This window comes from Nelusetta ayraudi, unplaced genomic scaffold, assembly GCF_046127955.1.
Source record: "Nelusetta ayraudi isolate G7.1 ecotype Tasmania unplaced genomic scaffold, CSIRO-AGI_Nayr_v1 ptg000070l, whole genome shotgun sequence".
Taxonomy (NCBI): Eukaryota; Metazoa; Chordata; class Actinopteri; order Tetraodontiformes; family Monacanthidae; genus Nelusetta; species Nelusetta ayraudi.
The window spans coordinates 6,904,931-6,929,056 of NW_027466120.1; the positions used below are offsets into that span (position 1 = coordinate 6,904,931).

The following is a 24,126-nucleotide window of genomic DNA, read 5'->3' on the forward strand; positions in this document are numbered from 1 at the left end:
CGCTGATTCTATTAGCAGTCCATCACCACCTATTTCTTATCACATTCGTTGAATTTTATAAAACATTTTCTATTAAGTGCAACATGTCCTGCAGGGAACCAATATTGCCTGTCTTTGATTGAATCATTTTGCTGCAGTGTATTGAACTTAATTCTGATAGCAAGCGTTCACCTGTGTGTTAGCCAACCCTGACCAACTCAGTGACCTGGCGTTAGAGAGTCTGCTATGAGACTGCCAGGTTGTGGGTTCAAACCCCAGCCAAAGCCTACTGAAGACTATAAAAATGGGAGCTATAAAAAGCTTCCTATATCCTCCCTGCTTGGCAATCAATATCAGGGGTTGGAGTTGGTGGATCTCCTGATCATCCCTGAGCATGACACAGCTTTTCCCTAATGGGATCTATCAAATGTGAACAAATATTTTGGCATGTTTAGGTACGTGACCATTATTAGTTATTCACTAATAATGGTTAGTTGGACTCACTTTAATATATTATCACAAGGTCAAGACACAAACTCTGAATATGAAGGAGTTTGAAGACATTTACAACTGGACAACCAATGTTGGAGACCAGTCTCCACTTTATTGACTGTACATTCTCATGTTCTGAATCAATTGATCGATGCATGAACATGTCTTTGGCCTGCATTTAAAAAAATGTATGTTCAAAAAGGTGTGACGATGGCACGTAGCTTTGCACTTGTGTGAGAAGCTATTGTGGAAGAACCGTGCCATTGATAAGAGAGGAATGTGGTCCTTGTTGCTTGGTGGAGCAGGTCTTTGATTGAAATCACAAATTCTTGAATGCTGCTGGAACCCATCACCATAGAGTTATCAGAGCATTTTCAAATACACGTCCCTTGAAGCTTATCCACATCACCATCAGGGTGAAGCTGAGTGAAGGTTTTCAGATTTTATCTCTGTGCCTATGGAGTATTGCCAACAAACTGCAAAGTACAAAGGCTGCCTAAACATCATCATGACTGATGTAGCGTTGCATCCCTTAAGTGTCCAGAGGACTGAGGGTGCACAAGTCTACTCTGTATCTGGCAGACTTAGTCAAGCAGAGGGTCCATTATAAAATTTGGTTGGTAAACCAAGGGAAATTTCTGTGGTTTAGTTTGAGGTAGTTATCATTTTTCTATCACACCTTGTGTCAATACCACCAAAATTAGAGTCATCTCGATACTTGATTAAAGGCTGGTTGATCTGCTTTACAAGTGAACAATTATATCTATATTCATGCTGCTGTGTGTATTTTACATTTTGACAGCAATGATTGAGTTCTCTGATTGAGGTAAGACATACAGTTTACAGTAGGTAGCCAGTGACCACCAACAGTGCCTTTACTGTTGTACTGACACTGTTGGTGGTCTCTGGGTACTGGGTATCACTCAAGCCCTAAATTATAGGAGAAGCAGCTGCTGAGCTATGGGGATTTTTGTCATTGATCCTCAGCAGTTTGTTGGATAAATTCTGAGAGCCAAGGTTCAAATATATTCCACTAGCTTGCATCCTCTCTGTGATGACTGCCATGACCACATGTGATTAACATTTTGACAAACTTAAACAATGTACTACCATTATTGGATACATTAAATGCCCAGTCAGACTAAATCATACATATTTAGTAGCATCTAATGGTAAAAAAACAAAAAAACAAAAACCGATATGTATGTTTTTGGTGGAGGCATAATATGGCTGTTTCCTTCTCTTTATGCCAAAATAACTCCTTATTAATGAATGCTTGCTTTTCATTGGCATCATCTGACTCCATCTCATGCCAGTAGATCTCTTTAAATGTTGCATTTTGGGTCTTTAAAAGACTTCTGTTTCTGTTCATCTTCATGCCGCTGGTGCCTCAGGCCAAGTCAGACAATTATTGCTTCTAAAAGGGGCAATTAAATAGCTCTTCCTTTGATTTAGCTTGACTCTGAGTGTATATAAAAGAAGAATCTTTCACTTGTGCCAAAAGACTGGAGGCCTTGTCTTCCACCCAGGCTCCACCTGCTGAGACTCTATTATGACCCTGTCAAGAGTGCAAGGGGTGTGGACGGGGGCACGTTAGGGCTGAAATTTGGCACACAACTAGACTGGACACTGCTGTCACATTCTCTGGCACAGAGATCAGTCTTGCCTTTCATGCACATGGTTAACCTCGGTCTGTTGTTTCACCAGGGCTTTCCTGGTGTGCGGATAATGGAAAACAAGATTTGAGGCAGATAATAGAAGAATGAGAGCCCAGTTGTTTTTTCATGTCTGTTTGTTATTTGGAATAGGCCAGCCAGACGGGCAGAGATTAGGGTCTGATCAGCCTGGGGTGCTTTGTCTCTGAGGGCCAGTCCAGCCCAGGGGTGGAGCTTTACCCCTCTGATATCATACACCCGCCCTCAGTATACATCCAGCCTGAGCAAAAAGTTAAACATAAACATTATAAATATTCTGTTGCAAGGTGGTTCTGTCTTGCAGTCACCTGCTGTAAAATCAGGGCCCACTAAGGATTAATTCAAAAATGTGTGCACTTTTAATTATAAACAGTCCCATTACAGATCTATGAGATCAGTGGCCTTGGTTCAGGTCAGGGCAAGGTCAGACAAGGAGAATGTTTACAATATTCCATTTTTTATTTATTTTTTTAAAGAATTTGCATATGGTATCTTAACATGTAGAGTTTTTAAATGTATGTGTCACTAGCCTGTCAATGAATTTCCTAGAAATGTCAAAGGAAACGTGGAAGGTACAGACAAGAGCTAAAGCTAAGGATCTAAGTAGAGGGCAAAATATTCCGGGGTCTGAAGAGGTGTAGAGGTTTTTTCTTTCTTTCTTTAGAATTAATCATATTGGATTCCTCCATGCAAAATGGATGCAATATCGGCCCTTTATAGAACAATGAATAACAATAAATATTTAAAGAATATATGAAAAACGTCCTTGAGGCTCTCATAAGCTTTGCAGGCTTCCAGTGGTCAGTGATGTGAATGAGCACCTCCCCATTCACTTGGAATAATTCACCCAATATGATGTGCTTGGTAGCAACACTTTCTTGGAAAGAAAGTGCACTTTAGTGATATGGTTCTTTGTTAGTGAATGCAGCGTTTCACTGTAATAACCATCAATCTCAAACAGAATGCAACCCCTGATGTGAAACCCAGTCTCTTTTCTCTGTTGCTGATTTTTTTTTTTTTTTTTCATTTGAAAGGCTACACCCAGCTTTTACTCGTCTGCAAGCAACAGACAAACAAAGTTGTTTTCACTGCCATTAGTTTCGTAGCTGACTGGTTCACATCGCCGATAACCCACCAGGGCTTGGTGTGTTTTCACACGATGACACAGGGCCTGTGGCCTATAATTACCACTTATTATAGTGGGAAATGGATCCCTCACATCTGCTTCCAATGAATGGCCAGGTTAACCCTTCTGCTTGCTTACAGTATATTATTGCATAAACCTCTGGCAAACAGATGTCTGTGTTGGTCTGAGTGAACCTTAAAATTAAGGCCTGCTGCTGCATTATGAGAACAGGTAAAATTTGCCTGTCAGCCGCCGAGGGGAAGATTGTCCCCGACTTTGTTTATAATTGTCAGATCTTAGCCCCTGGGTTTGTTGAGCAGTTTGGTTCAAAGTCAAAGGAATTCTCTAATGTCTTGGTGTGACTTGAAAAAAAAAAAAAAAAATGCTGTTATGAAAGGCAATTATCTGGTTAGCTGTGTTCCTGTGCAGCTTTTGTTTAAATCCACCTTCATCACAGTTTGTGTCTCATATAACAGAATCATCTTGTTTATGATCATCAACTTGGGACATGTGGATGTTTATGTTTTGGGCCGTAATGAATCCTAAAATATAAATTATGGCCATGAATATAATATAATTCAAAACATAATTTAGTCCAAACTGCTCCAGTCAGGTCTGATGAATCATGTTAACTATTAAATTTGATGTTCAAGTTCAGCTTACATGAGGTCAGCTAGGGATTTTGATGTGCTGCTTCTGTCTAACAGGAGACTGTTCGCAGAGCCAGCCTTAATTTAATGGTAAATGTGTGTGATGAACAGCCTTAGCAAAGACTTAAAGACTCTAATTAGTCAAATGTGAGAGAAAACCTGTGATTCCCCTCTTAGTCGTCCCTTTGTGTTCTTTCAGTATTCTTTAGCGTATTAAGTTTATTAACTTCATAATACTTTCACTAACTCCCCTCATCACAGATGTACAACATCAGACATACTTTATATGGGCTTCAGTTTCCTACATTTTCAGTCCGCAGTCTCTCCTTGTTTTTGTTTATGCAGCAAACCCTCTGCTCTGTTCTGAACATCAGGTAGTTTATATTGGAACCATCTTGCAAAGGAAGAGCTCTGAGGGAAGTGTTTAATTTGGCTCAGGGTTTTTTTTAAGTATAAGGTCCAAGGCGTGGTCTGTCCTGGGGAATTCCTTCCACTGTGATCCTCAAGGAAAACGGGATACATGTCAGAACCACTCAAGTGCTCTTTCATCACACTTCTTTTCCAGATACACACGTATGGTCTATTTATTATCACGACCATAAACGGCCTCCGCCTGTCTTTATTTAATTTATTTGAGTCAGAAGCTTAAACATATAGAGACTGAGTTTTAGTCATCAGATTCTTTTGAAGGGGTTCATTTTCTGCTTTTAATCAATTTGTGAATCATAAAAGCTGAGACCGCGTCAAAAGCCTCCCATTCAGTCTGTGTGACAGAGTGGCGAATGATCCCCGGAGGGAAACTGTCTAGACAGGAAGATTCTTTCCCCAGGTGAGCTAATACATTGCACTTTATGCCAATCCGTCAGTAACTAAATACAGAATGCCATAGCTTTTAAGCTTGACTCACACCAAAATCTTTTATCAAGGTCAAACAGGATTTGGCATGATATTGTTCATGGAAAAGCCATTAAAGGCTGGGCCCTCAGTGATTTACATTATGTACAAGTAGAATTTTGGATGCGATGCCGGGATGATAATAATTTAAAAAAAAAAACAGATGCCGACATCTTCAAATATTTTAGCCTATTATTTATTCATTGTATGACGCTGCACTTGACTTCCGTTGTGCGCGAATGCAAATGATGCAGGAAAAATCAGCGATGTCTCAAGAGGTTCTTGTTGAGCCCCTTGCTGACCTTGGAAGAAAATAATTACAGGAATACTGTTTATCTCCAATCCAACAGCTTTTCCCCCGGCCCTCATTCATGGCCATATCTTCATCCTGCACTCACCCAGTATGCTTATCCAATGTCTGCTCTGAGACCTGGGCTTTGGCTGGCTTGGATTTCCACACTTGTTTCAGAAGTGGGAGTTACTGCTGCAGTATAAGGAACCTCTTGTGTTAAACTGTTACAGTGACAGCTGCCAAAACTTGTTAAATCTTTTAGCCCAGTTATTTTTTCCCATAAATCATTCCCATTACCCACCGACTTACTGACGGACTTTGTTCATACATATTAGGTATAGAAGTTGTAAAAGTGTTATGGATGTTGTAAACATCTGTACGTATGGTATTCAAACCAAAGTATAAAGAGAAGTTTTTGGGGGCAAAACCAGGGAAGCGAATTGATTGTCTTTGCAGAGTTAGCCTCGTCTAGTCAGCCCAAACCAAATTGTTTGGGACCTCAGGGGATCCAACCTTCAAATCACCCTTCTTCCTCAGATCCATTACCTTGAAACAATCTCCACAACATAATCCAGTTCTTTGCAGGCTCCCTCCCCTACTTGAGCTTTTGTCAGCGGGTGACAGAGTCAGTTTGAATCGGGGCTTTAAAACTGTGAATGGAGACGGGAGAGAGCCAATCAGAGGGAACACATTTTATTCCGACAAAGTGGGCATCTGATCCCCCCTCGCACGGCGAACCCAATAATTGGCTCGAGGAATGTTCACATTTTTGTGCTTTAGGGGCATCGTCAAAGAAGTAGAGCTCAACGGGCTTTAGGCAGGGTGGTGAAGATTTTGCCTTGATCCTTGGATCGGGGAAATAAATGACTTCCTTCACTAAACACAGAAGACAACCCACAGGAAAGTCCCTTGTTAGGCCAAAGCTTAAGGTCACTTGTCTGCTCGGCAGCGTGCAGGCAGATTTACTTCAAAACGGTTATGTCTATTTTTGGTCATTGAAAAGTGGACACTGTCAAAAAATGATTGCTGAATCACCGTGCTATGGAATTGTAAACTATAAACAGATGACTGCGCTTTCAGTGTGATGTTTTCCAAGTGTCCCGCATCCTCCTATGGTCCTACCCAGTTTGCGAATCTCAAGCCGCGCACAGATGTGGGAGTGCCGGCATGCTGAGTCGCAGTTGGCTGCGCCTGCCACCACTCAGAGCGCTTTCTGAAACATGGCTTTCTTCAGTGTTTATTGGTTCTTGTCCAGGCCTAACCTCATCTGGGGGAATCGAGGAGGGGGCAACCACAGCAGCGGGCGGCCTAGTGTACCAAACTCCTCTGGTGATAGATCTGGAGAAATGCATGAGTTTCACATGGGGGGAGTGTGGCACAAAAGCGCCTTTGAAAATGTTGGCTGAATTTGATTAAAGCGACTGCAGAGCACCGTGAAACACATTGCTTTCGGTGTACCAGGTAGTGGCTCTGATCAATGCGCTGTGGTCTTGTTTTACTGTGGAATATTTTTCTCTCCGTTTCCTTTCTGAAATATTCGCATTACATATATTACATTCCTGTAGAATTGAAGCAAAAGGTATGCTGTACCTGAAATGGCAGTAGGATTTGGAGGCGTCTGCTCCTTGGACTTTACACCCTGCTCTATCTTACACACTCTGGCTGCATGGCCTCTTGAGGAGGGTGTAATAATACCTGCTGCTACGCAGCTCTTGAGGTATTTTTATCTCCCCTGGAATTTCACCTCTGTTCTCCCTCTCGATCCTCTGTGTGAATACATTTGGGCTATAGTCTATTGAATAGCTATCCGCTTTCACGTAAAGCTTAGCCTTCACATGCAGATTTCTTTATTAGCATTAGCAGCAATGGAATAGGATAAATTAATTAATTAATTAATTAATTAAATAAATTGGAAAAAAATCTAATTAATGCATACAAATGTTGTGAAAAGGAATTTTGTTTTTTCGGGAAAGCTAAAGGACTTCAGCGCTGTTATTACAATTAACATTAATTGAATTCATACATGAGCTATAAGTTGAATATCATAAAACCTCCTTGGCATCAGTGTGTCATGGTCTCACTCGCTGCTCTGGGTCAGAACATTTGCGTGCAGCCCCGGGTGTCACGGCACCGGCTAATAAATGCTAGCCCTCAGTGATGAGTTGTTGTCAGGCCGATTGGACAAATGCCTGCTGTTGCTTGGTGTTTGTGAACGGCTGTTTGCACAATGTGAATTATGTCCGTAGTTTGTGCTTGCAACTGCATAGGTTCGGTGATTGACGTGGAAACTGCTTTTGCATCTGGATGCTGTGAGCTTTTAAACAGCTTTTGAATTGCAGAGGCAAGCATGCCTTGGGCTCTAAATTTTTTTCTGCTTCCGCCAGATCTTCGAGAAAGCATCAGGCAGTGCCCTTTTACCAGCCTTTTTATTATCCACATAGAGGGGAAAAAACCTCAAGCCTGGATGGCTTGGAAAATATGCCGGCATTTGCGAAAGAAATGGGAAATGCATTGGTGGCTTTGTGAATTGCCATTGTTCATTCTGTATATAATGCAGAGACGGCTGAACACAATCATAGTGGACTTATTTGTATTGACCCACAGCTGTGGCTGTTGAAAATACGGATTCATACATGGCGCCTTCCCATCACCCTGATAAATATGTTCATTTTATTCACTTGGCGAATGGGATGCCAGCGCCTTTGTGAGTAGTTAAGTTTGTACATTGCTTTGTATTGTGCCTTGCTAGGGATGTGTCACGTTTCTTGCTGTGCATGCTGTTTTATATGGGACAGTAAATGTCTATTTGTCACATTGATTGCGATACGTTAGGGGACGTCAGATATATTTATTTAATTACTTGTTTCTGCCTTGCAAAATTTCATTAAAAATAGAACAGGTGCCAAAGTTAATGCTGTTGGTTTATGCCTTAATTATAGCACAAACCAAAGCAAAGGCTTATGCCTCACCTTTACTACCAGGTGATTCTTCTTTACTGTTGAGTTCGGTCGCCTCTTTTGTGATGGATCTTCGTAATTTAGGTGAACACTTTTTGTTCGCCTGCGTGGTCTGGGTCTGAGGGTTGACCTTTCCTTGTAGCTCAAAGTTATTTTTGCGCTCTCCTGCAAGTGAGGCCATGTCAGATCTGTTTTCTCCCACTCCCTTCGCTTGTGCGCTCTCAGTTCTGACTGCTTTACGGCGCACAGGGCAGCAAAAACAGATGTCACATAATTCTTAACGGGTAGGATGAAGGAGAAGAACATGAATAATGTGGCTGAAAAGCTTCCCAGTTTGCCTCCTTTGATGCTATTGTCAACATTATTGCCGCGTTGTCTTGTTTGCTTTGCTGCGCAGAACATCTGGATGGGTTGCAGAGCCGTCTCTCTGCTAAGGCACTATTATGTTTATTTTAAATGGCATGTACAGCTGAGAAAGGATATTTTTGTTCTCAGGTCGCATCACTTCGATGGATTTTATTTTGTCTCGGCAAGGCTGACAGAGTGTGATAGAGCAGGGAGGAGGGAAAAAAGTTGTGGGAAGGAATGGAAGCGGCTTTGATGTGCAGATGGCTCCCTGCAGAGTGTTCTGCTGAGAGAACAGCAGGTTTGGTTGCAATGTTAAAAGCTCAAAGCGCCACCGGTGGTGGGTTTGACAAACTCCTAGTTTGACATGGTCATCATGTTGGAGTCGGTTTCCGTTCCAAAAGCTCCACCATGGTTGCTTGCCTAATCCCAGTTAGTTATGAGATGGCCATCCAAAATAGCATGACCTTTGGGAATAGGGGAAAAGTGGTCTTACCAAGATGACGTCATCCCCTCCGGCCAGAACACCAGTGGGTATTCCCCCCTTCACCAAACAGACTTGATGCCTTTCTCACATTCTCAGCTTATCAGCAATCAATTTTTAAGAGACATTTCTCATGCTGAATTCCTTTAGGGACGGCTTCTGCAGGTGTGGTCGCCTCTGCGATTCAGTAAGTTCCCCAAATGGTTGGCTAAGCTGTGTGCTTAGCGAGATTTTGTCAACTTATCCCACTTTTCCCACACGCCGCAGCCGTGACCTAATCGGGAATGATGCGCAGCGGCGGAGGGCTGGGAGGACTGGAGGGGGTTGACAGATTGAGCCAGTTCTGGCCTGTGATTATGTGGGACGGTGCGAGTGTGGCCAAGTCAACAGGTGGTGTCAGATTAGTTGGTCCTGAGGCGAAAATGAGAGGGGGAGGAAGAGGGGAACATAAATCTAACACTGGTGCTACCACCAGCGCGGGGAAACCAGAGCGTAATCACAGAGGCATTGACCAGCTGCTTCTACTTCCCTTGGAAATAAAAAAAAAATACTCGGCACAATCTGTTCCCTTTACATACTCATGATTTCTGCTCGTAATAGAGAGAGACTCTGGAGATGGTAGCTCAAGTCTGTTGGTGCATCCCGAAAGGTCAGTTTGATGAATGAAATGATAATCATTATGTACAGAGAAGCACAATGGCTTCAGTGTGACCAACTTTTTCTTTCGTGTCTCCACAAAAATCCCCCTTTTTAAGCTGGTGAATGTACAGTCATTTGAATTAAAAAAAAAAAAAAGACATTTTTATCTCTGAATTATTGGAATATAAAATTATTTTTTAGTTGTTCATAAAAACAAAGTAGTCATATTTGACATTCATTCATCATTTTTATTGTTTGTATGTTGACATTATAGTTTTGCTGCCTGTGCTGAAGTCACTGGCCTAACTGATACCTTTGGATTTAACCCATGTGTTATCTATGGTACAGTTAATGTGTCATCACAGACCTTGTGAGGTACCGCTCAGTAATGTAGATGCCCATTCAAACTGTGTAAGCTGGTTCAATCCTATGTGAAGTATTTCTCTGTTGCTTGCGAGCACCGCTTGAATGGAGAGAATTCTGCTTGGTTTTGCAAAGCCATAAAATGATTGGCGACCTTGTTGCTTGCTGCAGCCCGTTTGCTTACGCACACTTAAACTCAAAGCCGACTGCCACTCACTCATTAATTAAGTAGATTCATCGTCAACATGCCTGGAAATGTACAACGGAACTGTGGAATCAGAGGGTTAGCCCTGAGCAGCTGCTACTGAGCATGTTGCTGCGTTGGGGCCAACTTGACCCAAAGTGCCTAACGTGCAAGTTCTTTTTTTGATGGTGGGAGGAAACCGGTGTGCCCAAAGGAAACCCATGTGGATTGACCCAGGACCGTCTTGCAATGAGGCAGCTTTGCTTACCGCCGTGCTGGCCAGTATCTGTGTGCACGCTGTGGGCATGTTAATGCCAAATACAGCTTCCAACCAAATGTTCAAAACAACTTATGGTTGTTCTGAAATGTCCGAAACCCATCCGCTCTTGTACATCTCCTGGTGGCTGGATAAGTGACGCACTGAGTGAGTTTGCTATTTGTGTCAGCTGGAGCTGAGCGCTCCACTTGGAGCCATCATAGAGGTGTAAATCACTGTTTGTTGTGTCAGTTGACTGTGGTTCCAATACTGCTTCCCAGAGGTGGCAAAAGTATTCTCATGCTGCACTTAAAGTATGGAAACTATTACAGAACAATGCTCTGGGAAAAGTAAAGTTCTGATTCTGCTCCTTCACTCAAGTAAAAGAAAGAAAGTGCAGGTTCTGAAATGTTTCCTTTTGTTTGGGCTATGAATGAAACCATAAGTTTGCTGCTAATTTTTGCAAAAAAAGTTGTGACAGAATAATCTGGACTGAATTGACCAGAGTGACCCCAAAGCTGAGCCACTCTAAAATAATCTCCCTCTAAAATATGATCCACTTTTATATTGAACTGCAGAAAAGCATAGTTCAAATAGCCCCACGTCAAGCAACGGCAACAAATGACAAAACTACTTTTAAACACAAAAGTGATATATAGTCAGTTAAGGTCTATTCATTCTCAAGGAGTGTTTCTGCAGTGTGGTAATGCCGCACTAGAGAAACACCTCATGTGTTTGGGCACCGGCTCCCACTCTGAGCTGCTCAAGTCAGAAGAAAAGCGTGCGTCTTTAGTGACACAGCAGCACTTTCAAAGGGTCCCTTCTGTTAAAAATAAACGTGCCGGAGGCCGGCCAACCCGGAGCTGCTCCGCGCTGCCACCAGTCTCCACAACTCGCCTGTCAGCTGTCGTCTGGGGGAACTGGAGCTCGCCCCCCAGTGCCCCCCCCCTCTCGACAGGTCACTCTCTCAGAAATGCTACCGGAAACGCACGCTATTTATACCGCTGATAAATACTGTCACAGTGTTGTTGTTGTCTGAAGTGACGCGCTGTTTAGGCTGTTTAAGTCGCCCTTTTTTATAAATGATTCGCCCTTTTTCTTTTTATTTGTTTTTCTGCCGTGATTTGACGTCCGCTCATTTTCCCTGATTTAGGTCCAAACAATTTATGCAGATATTTTTCTCACAATGTGAGCAACAGTAGTTTTGAGAGCTAAACCTCCAATCTAGTAAATTGGCCTTTCCCACAAACCACAGAGCCCTATTAAAACAGAATGCCTTCACTCCGGGCTGAAACCGCTGACGGTTGACTGTGTCGCTGCTAACAAGGTGCTCTTTCCAGTGTTTGTGTTCACGGGCGCAGCAGTCCATTTTACGTGCGCGTTGCTTAATGCTCGCATGTGTAAATAAGAGTGGTGGGCCGGGGGCTGTCCTTGAAGCGATTGTTCCCTGACGGCGTTGGCCTCGGCTGGACAGAGTGTGGCCGCAGTTCAAGGTGGTCTGTTGACGGAGGGTCTGCCAAGGACCCCTGCTGGGGTGATAATTGAAAAGATGGGTCTTCTTGGGGTGTCAAATGGGCCTTCACGCCAAAGGATGTTTGGGAGGAATGTGTTCACGCTCCATTATCCCACCCACTGTGACAATGTAACAAGCGCAGCTTCGAGAAAACTCTTAAAGTCACCTGTAAAATAGCCCAAGGAATATTTGTTTTTGAAATCCATGCTCTGCTGAAGAAACAGCGCTTTTGGCAATATTGCAGCGAGATGAACTTTTTTTTCTTCAAACTTCAAAGGACTACGGTTAATATGTATATATATATGTATATATATATATATATATGTATATATATATGTTCATGCACACACACACATATATGTATGTATGTGTGTGTGTGTACAGATACACACCACACATGCACTCCAGTACCAGGTCTTGTGATGAAGGCTGAAAATCCCCAGGGATAGTGTTTCCATTGGTGTAATAGCCGGGAGTGTCTTGTTTCGCAGTCTGTCTGGTCGTGGTGTCGCCAGGCGGTGACCTTTAGCTTGAAATAATGTGACAATCTCCCAGTTTTATGATTGTGCCATTCATAACTTTGACTCAGGAAGTGAGATTATTTATAGTATAGTCTATAGTCTATAGTATCATCAGTACAATCAAATATAGTAGTTGCTGGAAATGCAATTCACCAAACAAACTGTGTGTGTGTGTGTGTGTGTGTGTGTGTGTGTGTGTGCGCTCGCCTCTCTGTCTGTGTGTAGGTATGCGTGCAAACTTGAAAGCTAAGGCTTGTTACATCAGACCTGAGATTCACTCTAATTGCACTTTTCCTGCGCTGCAGTCCAGCCTTACACGTGCGTGCGTGCGTGTGCATGTGTGTGCATGTGTGTGTATAGTAGGGATTCATTAGTTCGAGCCGCCTGTTTCCAGTAGCACAGGGAGAAAGAGGCAGCACATAAATGAAGTGCATTGCTTTTATTTTTAATTGTGGCCCTTTAGACATCCTTTTCCAGCCTCGCTGCATACACAAGTCCACACATGCCGGATGCTTATTTTGACATGCCTCCCTAAACAGGGAGTGTGTGTGTGTGTGGTTGTGTTGCTGAAGATGTGCTGCTGGAGGCGATGCCTTCTGTCCACAGAGGATCCGCTTGAACCTCTTAGCAGACACTCCAACAAAACAAACTACCTCACCGCCTTCTCAATTAGAATTTTTTTTTAATTACATCAATTTGAGGCAGCAGTTACGTTATGAGTTTGACGGGATGTATGGGTGTGTGGTGGTGTGGCGGGTGGGGTTGCGGGGGTGCAAACATCCTCTCAACAAAAATGTTCACTGGCTAGTGGAATTGCTTGCTGCATCATGTATAGAAAAGTCATGTTTTTATCGTCTCAATAAAAGCTGCACAACTTTGGAGCATTTTGACTGATGCCGTTAAATTACATCCTTGGCAGTGTTTCTGTGAAGGTTCAGAAAAAGCTCGAACTGTGTTTCATCCCCAAAACAAACTTTCTGATCTTTTGGTCAGTAAAACTGGCACTGCGAAACTGCATTTCTTCAACTCTTGCGTGCATATATGGGGAACCATGTTTTTTTTGGTTCGCCTTGTCTCTTTTGTTTGAGGTCACCGTTTGAGTGCAGCATTTGTTTTTGAGACTTTATCTCCGAAAGCAACCACAGATAAATGTCAGACATAACCACAGCGATGCTCGCGTTAACCTTTCTACCAGGGCTTTTTTTCCCTCATGCACCTGCATAAATGTGCGTCAACTCTCAGGCCATAATGTATAAGGCATCATATGGCATTTATTAACTTTATGTTAACATTTAGACGCAAGTCATATTCAATGACCATTGTTGTTGTGTCTGAGGCCATTCCTCTCTTGACTAGGCTGAAATAGGCAGTTGGATGTGGACAAAATTATTTTGAAATGACACAATTTGATTTCTTTTTTTATTCTATGGAAAAATGTTGGCCACGCTTTGGTCTGTGGGTCAAGAAAATCCTCACCAATGAAAACATGACTAGAGGCTACTGCTGGCAAAATCGGAAGTCAGTTGTCACTCAGTGATTTGCGTTGTTGCCAAGTTGACTTAAAACAAAATATGCAAGAGATAAAGAAGATATACAGGTATGGTTCTCCTTAATGAATGAAGAGCGTGTCATAAATAGTCCACCACGTGTTTGCGAGAGTAATTAGATTATGGTGTGAAACACTCATCTAAACACATTGAGTCGTCTGTCACGGAACTTAATAGCGAGACTGGGCCTTTGGAGCTGCCTTTATACGACTGAAGAGGCATCAAACGTGTCAGGACAGTGCAGGTTCCAGTACTTCTTCACAGTTGAAGGGCTTTTTTTTTTTTTTTGTGAAATGCATGGCAGAACCATAGTGTAGGCAGGGGGAATGAATGACCTGGGGGAAGATGGCCAGGAAAGCACTCCAAGCATGCGCTCAGAAATGCAGACTTATTCTTCACTTTGATACTCTCTCCCCCTCTTCTTTCTCGAGGCTCCTTTTTTTTTTTTTATGTTTGTTGCCCACAGTATTCGTCACAGAACACTGTGAGAAGACAGTCTGTGCACGTTGTAAAAGAGCGTTTGTACGTTGAATGAACAGCCTCCTTCCACTTCCTCCCCTGTCCAGTCATTTTGGATTAAACCCTGTTCGAATGCCAGAGCGGCGCGGAGAGCAGGACGGCCTCACTCATCGGGGTCTTTATGCAGCAGGGGCCCCTGCTTGCAGTCGAGTGGCAGATGTGGCAGACTGTCAACTCGCGGGGTGCTCCAAACACGGGTCAGACACATCGGAAACTTTGTCTGTTGGGCAAAAACATACACAAAGCTGCTCTGTTTCCACATTTTTCTTGTCAAAGTGGAAAGATGAACGGTCAACAGTAAGTGCGGAAACGGAACGTTTCTCCAGGGCTTGTTCCCAAATTCCTATTTCCTCTTTTCATTACCTTTCATAGTGCAGCCACCTGCACTCGCAAATGTAAATCATGTCGTGGACAGGGATCCTGTCAGAAATGAGGGATTTGTTCTTATGTTTTTAATATTAACTTTGGTCGTTGCACCCTTGATTTATCTCAAGATTTATCAACAAAACTCCAACATGTGGGATTGAATGTGAAACGGCAAATGGCCTTGCACTCACCCCACAGATGGCAGTGGTTCAAGTCAAGGTGGTGCCTGGTAGTGCACGGCAAGCTCCCTCCTCCTCGCATACTGAGAAAACCATAAGGTGCCACACTTACAGCCACTCAATGCTCTATGCGGTATACATTCCATTCCTTTGGACTACTTATCGCTACTTCAAGCCTAAGCAGATCCAAGTCTAAGCAGATACTGTTGGTCTTTAAGAGGGAATGAGTAAAAGCGAGCGAGGGGTCGCGAAGGTCGAGGAGGTTGGGAATTCATCCCGCGGAGGTTTCGGAAGTGAAGGAGTCGCCGCTGCTCTGTCTGATTTCATCCACGCGGGTTTGTCTGTGACAGACTGCGGCGATCTCGCTCTCTCTCTCTCTCTCTCTCTCTCTCTCTCTCTCTCTCTCAGGAGATGTTCTGCACTTACGCTGCGTCTTCACCTCGTCGGCTTTTGGCTGTGAGATGTTTCTCACAGCTCGTCCCACAGCTGCGTCAGGGAGTATTTTCGCCGTGTGGGAGCATAAAGTCCTCTGAAGAATTCTTCTCACACATGTTCCCCCCACGGGCTGTGGCTGTCACAGCAATGTAGCCAGAGTGCGGACGCTTCGTGTGGGTGGACAATGAAAGTCTTTTGGGACGTGAGTGGTGGTTACGTGTTCACATTGGGACACCACATGTAGGTTTGAGATGTTTAAAAAGTGTGATCTTCAGCAAATCTGGTTTTGCCATTTCAGTGAGCACTGATACCTTCTAATTAAAATGATGGTTAGGATACACAGTTTCCCCCCTCACTCAAAAAGAATTTGCAGGTCGACACCAATTGGAAAATGTGGGATCTTGATACTTGATATCATATGATTGTGAAAATGAAGGCATGGCAAAAGCCACAGTATCCCTCATATCCTCCACTAAGGCTGTGGCTGCTTATTGCTTTCTTTCTGAGGTTTGTTTCTTAAAGGCTTCAGGTAAACACAGTTAAGTGCCTCCTTCCAAGTTTCCTGACGTAAAGGCTTACTGGATTTGTCTGGTGATATTAAGTAATTATCAACCAACCCCACAGAGGACTCCAAACAAACCCACCCTTCATAGAATTGTTGTTCCCCAATGCCATATAACGGTAATGATAGCCATTAAACAGTGCGGCAAAAAAAATGAGCTGCACTGGGAGACGTTCCTCATTTCAGTAATTGAATTCTGAGTCGATTTCGCACAAACCATACCAAAGTTGTTGCCATGCTAAACAGAGTAGAAATCGCATAATGAAATTATTACAGAGCGCATTATGGACATAAACAGTTCTTAATGAGAAATTTGTTCACCAGTGAATGAAAGCTGTGAAGAGTTTAGACGCTTTAAATAGCTGTGATCACTTATATTATATATTATTATATCCATTCACACAGAACAAAGAACCCCCAAGTGTCCTGAACGGATTTGACGGTTAATGACCAGTAACAAGTGGGTGCTCAGTATATATTTAAAAAAAAAAAAAAAAAAAAACTAAACAAAATTGTGCAGCTAAGAGGCCAGCTGCTGTTCAGAAGCTGATGTGACAACATACCTCCAGCTGCAAGGCTTCGTCACAGCTGATAATATTACCATCTTGAATGGATTTTGGCTCAGTTTCCTCAGTCCAGCCGCTTCCTTTCAATACTGTTAGTTCCATTGTGAATGAACCGTTCACAAGGAAAGACGCACTTGTTATTCTTCATCTTGGGAAAAAAAACACAAAACAGCTGGGCAAAAAATATGGCCCATGCACAAGCTTCTGCTGTGGCGTCATTCATCACTCACTATCCATTGATTCTGTTGATCCCTGCTCCTAGAGCTATTGCTACTTTGTGTCCTCAGCTCAAAGACTGGGCTTTGTGAGTGGGCTAATTCGTAAGCAAACAGTGGAATTCCTTTTCACTGGAATGCGTGCGCTCGTCTGGGTGTCAAAAGAAAGTGCTCAGTATTTATGTGACCGTGCGTGTGCCTTGCTCTGCGAGGACGTACCTGGTGGCCATATGGCCCTCTGGACATTGCAACAAGTTAATAGAGCGAGGAGAGCTTCTGACTCTCGTTAAGGCTGGTAGGAGTAGTCAGAAGAATTATAGCGTCAGCCAGGAGTTTTTCTCCAGGGAGAGGTAACTAATCAACTGACGGATCTCAACCCTCCAGGCTTGCAAAGGTCACCGTGGCTTTCTGGGAAAGCATGCAGAAGCTCCCAAACGCCTTCAAGTGAAGGTAGAACGGCCATTCTCAAACTAGTGGGCCTTATAACAAGTTAACTTTGAGGTCAAGTGTGATTGTGAGCTCATCCATCAGAGGCCACTCTGTCAAGCTTATAGTGGTTTGGGACCAGAGGGCAGTGTTCCGATGATAGCCCATCCCAAGGCACTGGGAAGCAGGAGATGATCGCACCAATGGTCGGCTCGTCGGCACCATTGAAAAGAATTTTGTGAGTCAGCAGTTTGCCTTTGAGAATGGCCTGGATTGTTGTTGTAAGGGTGTTCAGTCAGGGGAGAGAGGATTTGGGGGGATAGATCGAGTTATTTATTAGCTGGAACCATCTAAATGGGAAAACTACCAGGGCAAAGATGGGGTGGGGGTTGGGGTGGAAGTGCCGACTGGCAGGTTATGCCAAGTGGAAATGCCAAGGGAGGCACGCTGCCAGAGTCGTATCTAAACTTATAGGCGGCAGTCTGGCCAGTCTGGTCGCCGAGATGGTGAGAGCGGAGATAATAAGCGCGCCCAGTGCTGCAGTCAGCCTGCCAGTGTTACATTTATAACGGCCATCAGATGTGTGAGTGGCTGGTTTTTGCCCTCTGTGACCTCTTTGACACTGTCTTATATGGGCTGAAACCAGGCAGTCTGTTTTTGTTGATCGCGGTGGGTTTCTTGGGGACGATAATTAGGCAATTTCTTAGGATATATTATTATTCAAAAGTCTTTCTTTCACAAAGGGCAGTACTCTTTGATATACCCTAAATCTGCATGTTCATATTAAAATCTCAAAGAGTGAGGCAAATTATCCCACATCTACAAGCTAGTTGGTCATTAGGGCCAAGATGCCATGAAGTACGATACATTCTGATTTTAATGTACCATTCAGGGTAAAGTTTAAACTTTTAAGTGTCTGTAAAAATGTACAAATATTTTCTGTTTGTCAACCTTTTTGACTCTCCCTACAACATTTGCATCAGCCTTATCTGTGGCTTGAAGGTAGCAAATATTAGTGCGCTGACATGCTGCACTAAGTTGGAAAATTTCTGAGGATGATGCCCGTGACAGTTACTCCCTGGTGTGTAATCCCAACACAAGCAGCTGTTGTTAAACGTCACAACAATTTTACTTTTAAATCAAGATGAGGCGCAGCAACCACGGCCGGCATGCGCTGCAGGTTTACTGCAGCCGACTGATACTAATAGTGCAGCAAATATAGTGCAGCTCGTCTCTAAACACGAAGGTTTGCCTTCCAGTCTCGGTGCGCTGCTGGATTCTCTCAGTTTTGCCTCCCCTGTAATTGTACACCGCTGTGGCCCAGGGCTGTGCATTTTCAGTTTCACTTCTCATCTCCACTTACGCTCATTTGTGTTCTTCCATTCATATGAAAATGTGGATGACGTGACACTTTTAGATTCGCTAAGGCAACGTGTCTGCTAAGCTTCTGCGTCTGTTTGATGTGCCCTCACTGCTTCTGCTACTGACATAACGTCTCCGCCATTCTTCTTGATCCCTGAGTTGAATTCCAGGGAGCTTTTGGAAAAGATTGTTGTGGTATGCTAGACACTCTTTTTTTGACCCAAGGGGGTGTAAAGTTTCAGGCATTCTTTAAAAGCTTTGTGTCACCCAGCCATTCTAATCTCAACCTCCCTCTAGCTTTCCAAGTTTTGTGCGCAGCTCATTTACGGCTCTTGCTTGAACTTGTTAGTGTATGTCCAAAATGTGGGTCAGGGGAGCCGGCTCAGGATACTTTGTACAGATTTTCACTGTCAACGCGGTAAAGACAAACAAAAAAAGTTCCCTCTGCTTCCCTGACAGCGTTCCAGTGTGCCAAAGGATGTGCTCAGACTCAAGTCATGAACTTTTATTTGCATGCCAACTCCTGAGAAGGCCTCCCAGAGATAATAAATGGCAAAAGTAAACACATCACAATGTCCCGTTTCCTGTCTCGGTTTTGTTTTCCCTCCACCCAGCCTGGGTCCATGTATAGCGTTGGGTGTAACCTTTCTGCGCTCAGACTTCAACCCCTATAAATCTTTTCCCTGTTTTGCTGCAGGTGACTCAGGCCTCCAAGGTGTGGGGAGAGGTCCCTCTGCCAGAGGACTTGGAAGCCAAGAAAGACGTCGGAGCATCGCCGAGCTTGCTGGGCGACGATGAGGACTTTGCTGCCGACGAAGCCTCTGGAGGTGAGGTCACAATGGGCTGAGTTGCTGCGCGACACACCCACAGCTGTCCTCAATACACAAGTTGTTGTGTAATACATGTTTGTAAAATAAACCAATCACTATGTTGTGGAGTTTTTTAAGACGGATAGATGGATGGATGTAAGAAGTACTTTATTTATCCCGAAGGAAATTCAGTTTCTCAGCTGCACAACCATTCATCAGCAAACCAGTTAATAAAATAGTGCATTGAGAGTAAGGGAATAATTAAAATAAAGCATTGGTGGTGATAAAGAATAGAATGAAAAAAAGTGACAAGAGCCAGCGGCACTGAGGTAAAAATTATTTCAGTATTTTGCCCATGGTGCAACCATTACCTGTTGTTTTCGTTCGTCTCCCAGATTGAATATTGCTTGTTTGTTACATAAGCAAAGGTTTGCATGGAATACATATTTTTTGGCCTCAAACTTGCACTCTGACCTTTTTTTCCCTGCGCTTGTCTCCAAAGAACTTCCCAGCGGAGAGGATGATGGAAGCACGCCGTGGCCTCCAGTCTCCGAGAGCACAAGTAAGAGAATGAGGGGGAAGCAGCCTCCTTCCTCTGCCAAACATTTGTTTGTGTCACTCAGCCCCCCCAACCCTCCTTCAAACTTCCCCCATCTGTGATCCCATTGACTGTTCACACAGTGAGCGCCGAGTGTTGGTATGTGCTGTTTTTTTTTTTAATCTCGCCTGAATGATGGTGCCCTCACATCCTGCTGCACACATCCTGCTGCGCCCTCTCCTCCTCCCCCGACTTGCCAGCTTCCTAACGTCTGGCCATAACACGCGGCCTCAGCTTTGTTGTCGAGACATAAACATCTCCGCTCGTCTTTTATCTTTTTTCGCTGGCGGCGGCGCTGACAGCACAATAAGGTACATGAAAGCACTGTGAACAATTAAAGCAGGAGTAGAAATCCGCTGCTATGTGTTCTCCTGGCCAAGCCGTCTCTTTTCCTGTCACATTATTTTTGATAGGCGACGTCGTTTCTGTGTGTGAAGTCACTGCTCTATATTGCCTGAGACACTGGCAGGAAGGCAGCTGGAAATATCATATTACACTCGTTTAACAGTGGCGCAGATTTACACTTCTATTTCTATTCCTTCTCTCATGCTTTTCATTATTGATGGATCCACTTTTATTGCAGCTGAAAGCAGAGTCACTGTTACCTGATTTTCTTTTTCCTCAAAAGCCTGTTTGCAAACTAGACTTGGCAACCAACAAAGACTTAAAATGCTATTATTCAGCCGTTGAATGACAGCATTTTAAATTGTTCTGTGTTTAGTATCAATTGCAATATGTATCAAAATGTTTATTTTCCAACACAAGAGAGGGAAAAAGACCTAGACCATATCTTGAACACTACTAAAAGCCCTTTCTTGAAAGGTATGAATAACGGCCAATGTCATTAATCAACATCACAGAAATATGTTCTCTCTGCTAACAATGACCACAGCTTTAGGAAGCTGTTGGAAAGTCCATAACGACACTTGCTGCCCAATCTCACTTTTTCCTGCCTTTACTTTGGTGTCTTGTCTGGTGTAGCACTAATTTCTGGAGTCCCAATACATTGTACATGTTTATTTCATGAGGCTGACTAGAAGGAGTTGCACCTGCTCAGCTTGTCAGCAAGCAAATTTACACAATGTCTCACTGAGATGAGGCTAAAATAAAATGTCTCAAAGTTGGACTAGGACGCTCAAATAATAACAAAGCTGAGTTCTGTCCAACCTATTAATTTTGACCCAACTTATCAATGGGCAGGGGACCACATCAACATTCCTGAAAGCATTCAAATGAAGGATTAGGGTAACTTTATGGAAGGGAACATCCACAGTATTAAATGTAAACAACAGCACAACTGGCAGCGTTGTTGTAATCTAATTATTATATAAACCTTATTATTATCATTATTATTATTATTATTAAGGTTTGCATTTACGGCAATGTTTGAGCTGTGAGACTACAAAAACAACATGCAACAAATATACTTTTGGGAATATTTAAATTTGGTGAAATAAAGATGGTGGGACAGAATTTAGATTTTCTGACCACCGCTCAGTGTTTACAAAATTTCCAATGCCGCCCCGTCGCTCATGCCTGCGCAACATGTTGCCAACCCGTGAATGAGGTCCGCTGGGCTTTGACCCTGAAATTGAACCGTATGGATGAGAATTAAAAGAAGACCCTAGCTTAAGCAGGTGTCATCATTTTCCGCGTGGGCTCACCCTTAAGGGGTTCATTTTTTGCGTATGAGCAAAGAAAAGGTCAGTGTCAACATTCATCATTCACCAGCAGCGGAGCCACATTCACTTACCAGAGCAGGTTTATTGTAATATCCATTCAGGTCACACCATTTCCCCCCTTATCAAAGAGGCAGGTCCGGGAATGGCTCCTACCTCAGTTTGCCCTTGGCGCCAGATGCTGGTGCTTATAGTGGAGCCGATTACATCATAGCATAATAATTGTTTATGTAGCGGCATTGGGAGCTGACATCAGAGCTGCAGCATATAGCATCATGTGCCTCGCTTACAGAAATAGCCCGTCTGGAAGGCCTTTGCGACTGTGGGTGAGAGTGAGAGCCAGAGAACTATTTCAAACATTCATTGTTAATGCGTCCCGTCAGGACGGCATGTGATTCTGTCATGAACTCAGATTCTAATTTAAATCTGGGTCGTCTTTGGACATTGACGACAAAATATTTAGGTAACGTCGACGGAGATTGTACAACCAAGAGAAACTAAAAAGAAGTGATGTTTTTCTTTGCTATGAGCACGTTGCAGATCATTTAACTTGTTGAACTTTATATTTCCCAACCCTCCGACACATTGCGGTGCGCTGGAGGAGCGTGTTTATCCTGCTGCTGGCCGCGCTGCGCCGGTAACCGCCGCTTTGAGCCTGTTTGGCAGATTTACACGGAGAACAGGAATTCCGACGTCATGAAATATAAACGCAGTTCCTCCTTTGCAAGTTAAAATGTTTTCTCTTAACGTTGTTCCATTTGGACGCCGACGCATCGGCGTGCAAACATTTCCATTATTCAGGATTTATTGCTCTCATTTAAAAAAAAATAAACTACAGAAAACAATATAAAGCTTTCAGGCCGCTGATAAACTTAATGGAAGGCAGGAATAATGTGCTGCCGCGGTTGTCTTATCTCACAAAGTGCCTTGGCATCTGCATTCAGCTCAGTGTGATCAAGGTGCTATGATTGGGGAAGTCAGGCTATTTCCCTGTATAGACCTGAGTCTGACGGCAAAGGCAGAGGAAATTTGGTTTCCTGTGCTGAATGCTGAATACGTCTCTGATTGTCTCTGCTCGCCCAATCCTCTGCCTTCTTTCCCCCTCCAAGACCTTTAAGTGGGAGACGTAGGTGGTACCCTCTCTCCCCCCTTTATGCTTCATATCCTGCTTTGCTGATGCTTAAGGAATTCCCATTTCCTGATGCCTCAGCCCCGTGTTCTATAGCTGTGAAAAACATCTGGAGCCCAAAGTGTTACAGAGATGAGGCTATTTTAAAACTCCTTTGTCCATTGTTGCCCCTTATCTCATCGTAGGCTGCAATCCCCCGTGGAGATATACAAGTTGCGTCCCATGTCCTCCTAACCTCCTGTCTTGACCTCCACACTCTGATCCCCATAGAGATTTGTGAGAGACAAAATCCAGTTTATCTCGCCCGTGAGAGCCTCTCTTTGTTTCATGGGCTCCATTAGGCTGCGAGGATATCATCCCCTTTGGAAGTCAAAGAAGCGGAGATTACATGACCACTTGCTAGCAGTGTCTGCAGGGGTCAAAATACTTCCCAGAGATTGTTTGGATGAGGAGCATGAGAATTCATACCACCACTAAAATAGTCGTTCCCAATTGGTTTACCACAACAGCCTGCGCTGTAGAAAGGCAAGATTTGCACATAGATATCTAAACCTATGTTCACATTGTAGGACTAATAATAATGGATTAGATTTATACAAGACACCCAAAGCACTTTACATTGAACCCATGATTCATTCACACCATATTCACGCTGGTGGTGGTGAGCTACATGTGTAGCCACAGCTGCACTGGGGCAGACAGACGGAAGCCTGGCAGCCAATCTGCACCAACTGGCCCCATCGACCACCACCACAACATCCACTCACTCAGGCAATGTGGATTAACTGGGTTCGGGCACAGTGACAGACTGGAATGGAGTGGGATTTGAACTGCCAACCTTTCGCTCATTGGACAACCTGCTCTACCTCCTGCAGTCGCCTTTGCCTAATGACAAGTTGGGTTATGCCCAGAATGCCTATAGAAGCAGTAATAGAAAATGGATGGATGGATGGAGTTAACAGAGGATATTTACACTAGTAATGCTTTGGACCCAATAAATAGATTACACCACCATGTTAGATTAGACCACCATATTACATTATTCTGCACTTTTTCAAAAGTTGGATGCATTTACAAATTGCCAGAATAAACCAAGTAATAGATTTAGGACGAGAAACAATCATCAAAATAAATCTCAAAACTGTATTTGCTGACAAAACAAACTGAAAACGACAAGAAATCAGACACTTCGGAACAAACCAGATTTTATTTTTTCTGCTATTGAGCAGTGATCCGCCTCTCTTCAAACATAAAACATATTTTGTTTTGTGAAGGTGTGAACTCCTTTTGAGTAACTCAAAGGAGAGATGATCTCACTCAGTAACAGGTCGGCTTGAGTGGGACT

The 24,126-nt window shown here is 43.5% G+C and overlaps 1 protein-coding gene across 1 annotated transcript in view; it reads left to right on the forward strand.

Annotated features, from left to right (window-relative positions):
- The window catches only part of hspg2 (heparan sulfate proteoglycan 2), a 97,272-nt gene that overhangs the window by 8,160 nt on the left and 64,986 nt on the right, over positions 1 to 24,126 (forward strand). Inside the window, exons 2-3 of the mRNA XM_076042408.1 lie at positions 19,264 to 19,393; positions 19,878 to 19,937. Coding sequence (XP_075898523.1) covers positions 19,264 to 19,393; positions 19,878 to 19,937 — 190 coding nt within the window. The remainder of the gene's footprint in view (positions 1 to 19,263; positions 19,394 to 19,877; positions 19,938 to 24,126) is intronic.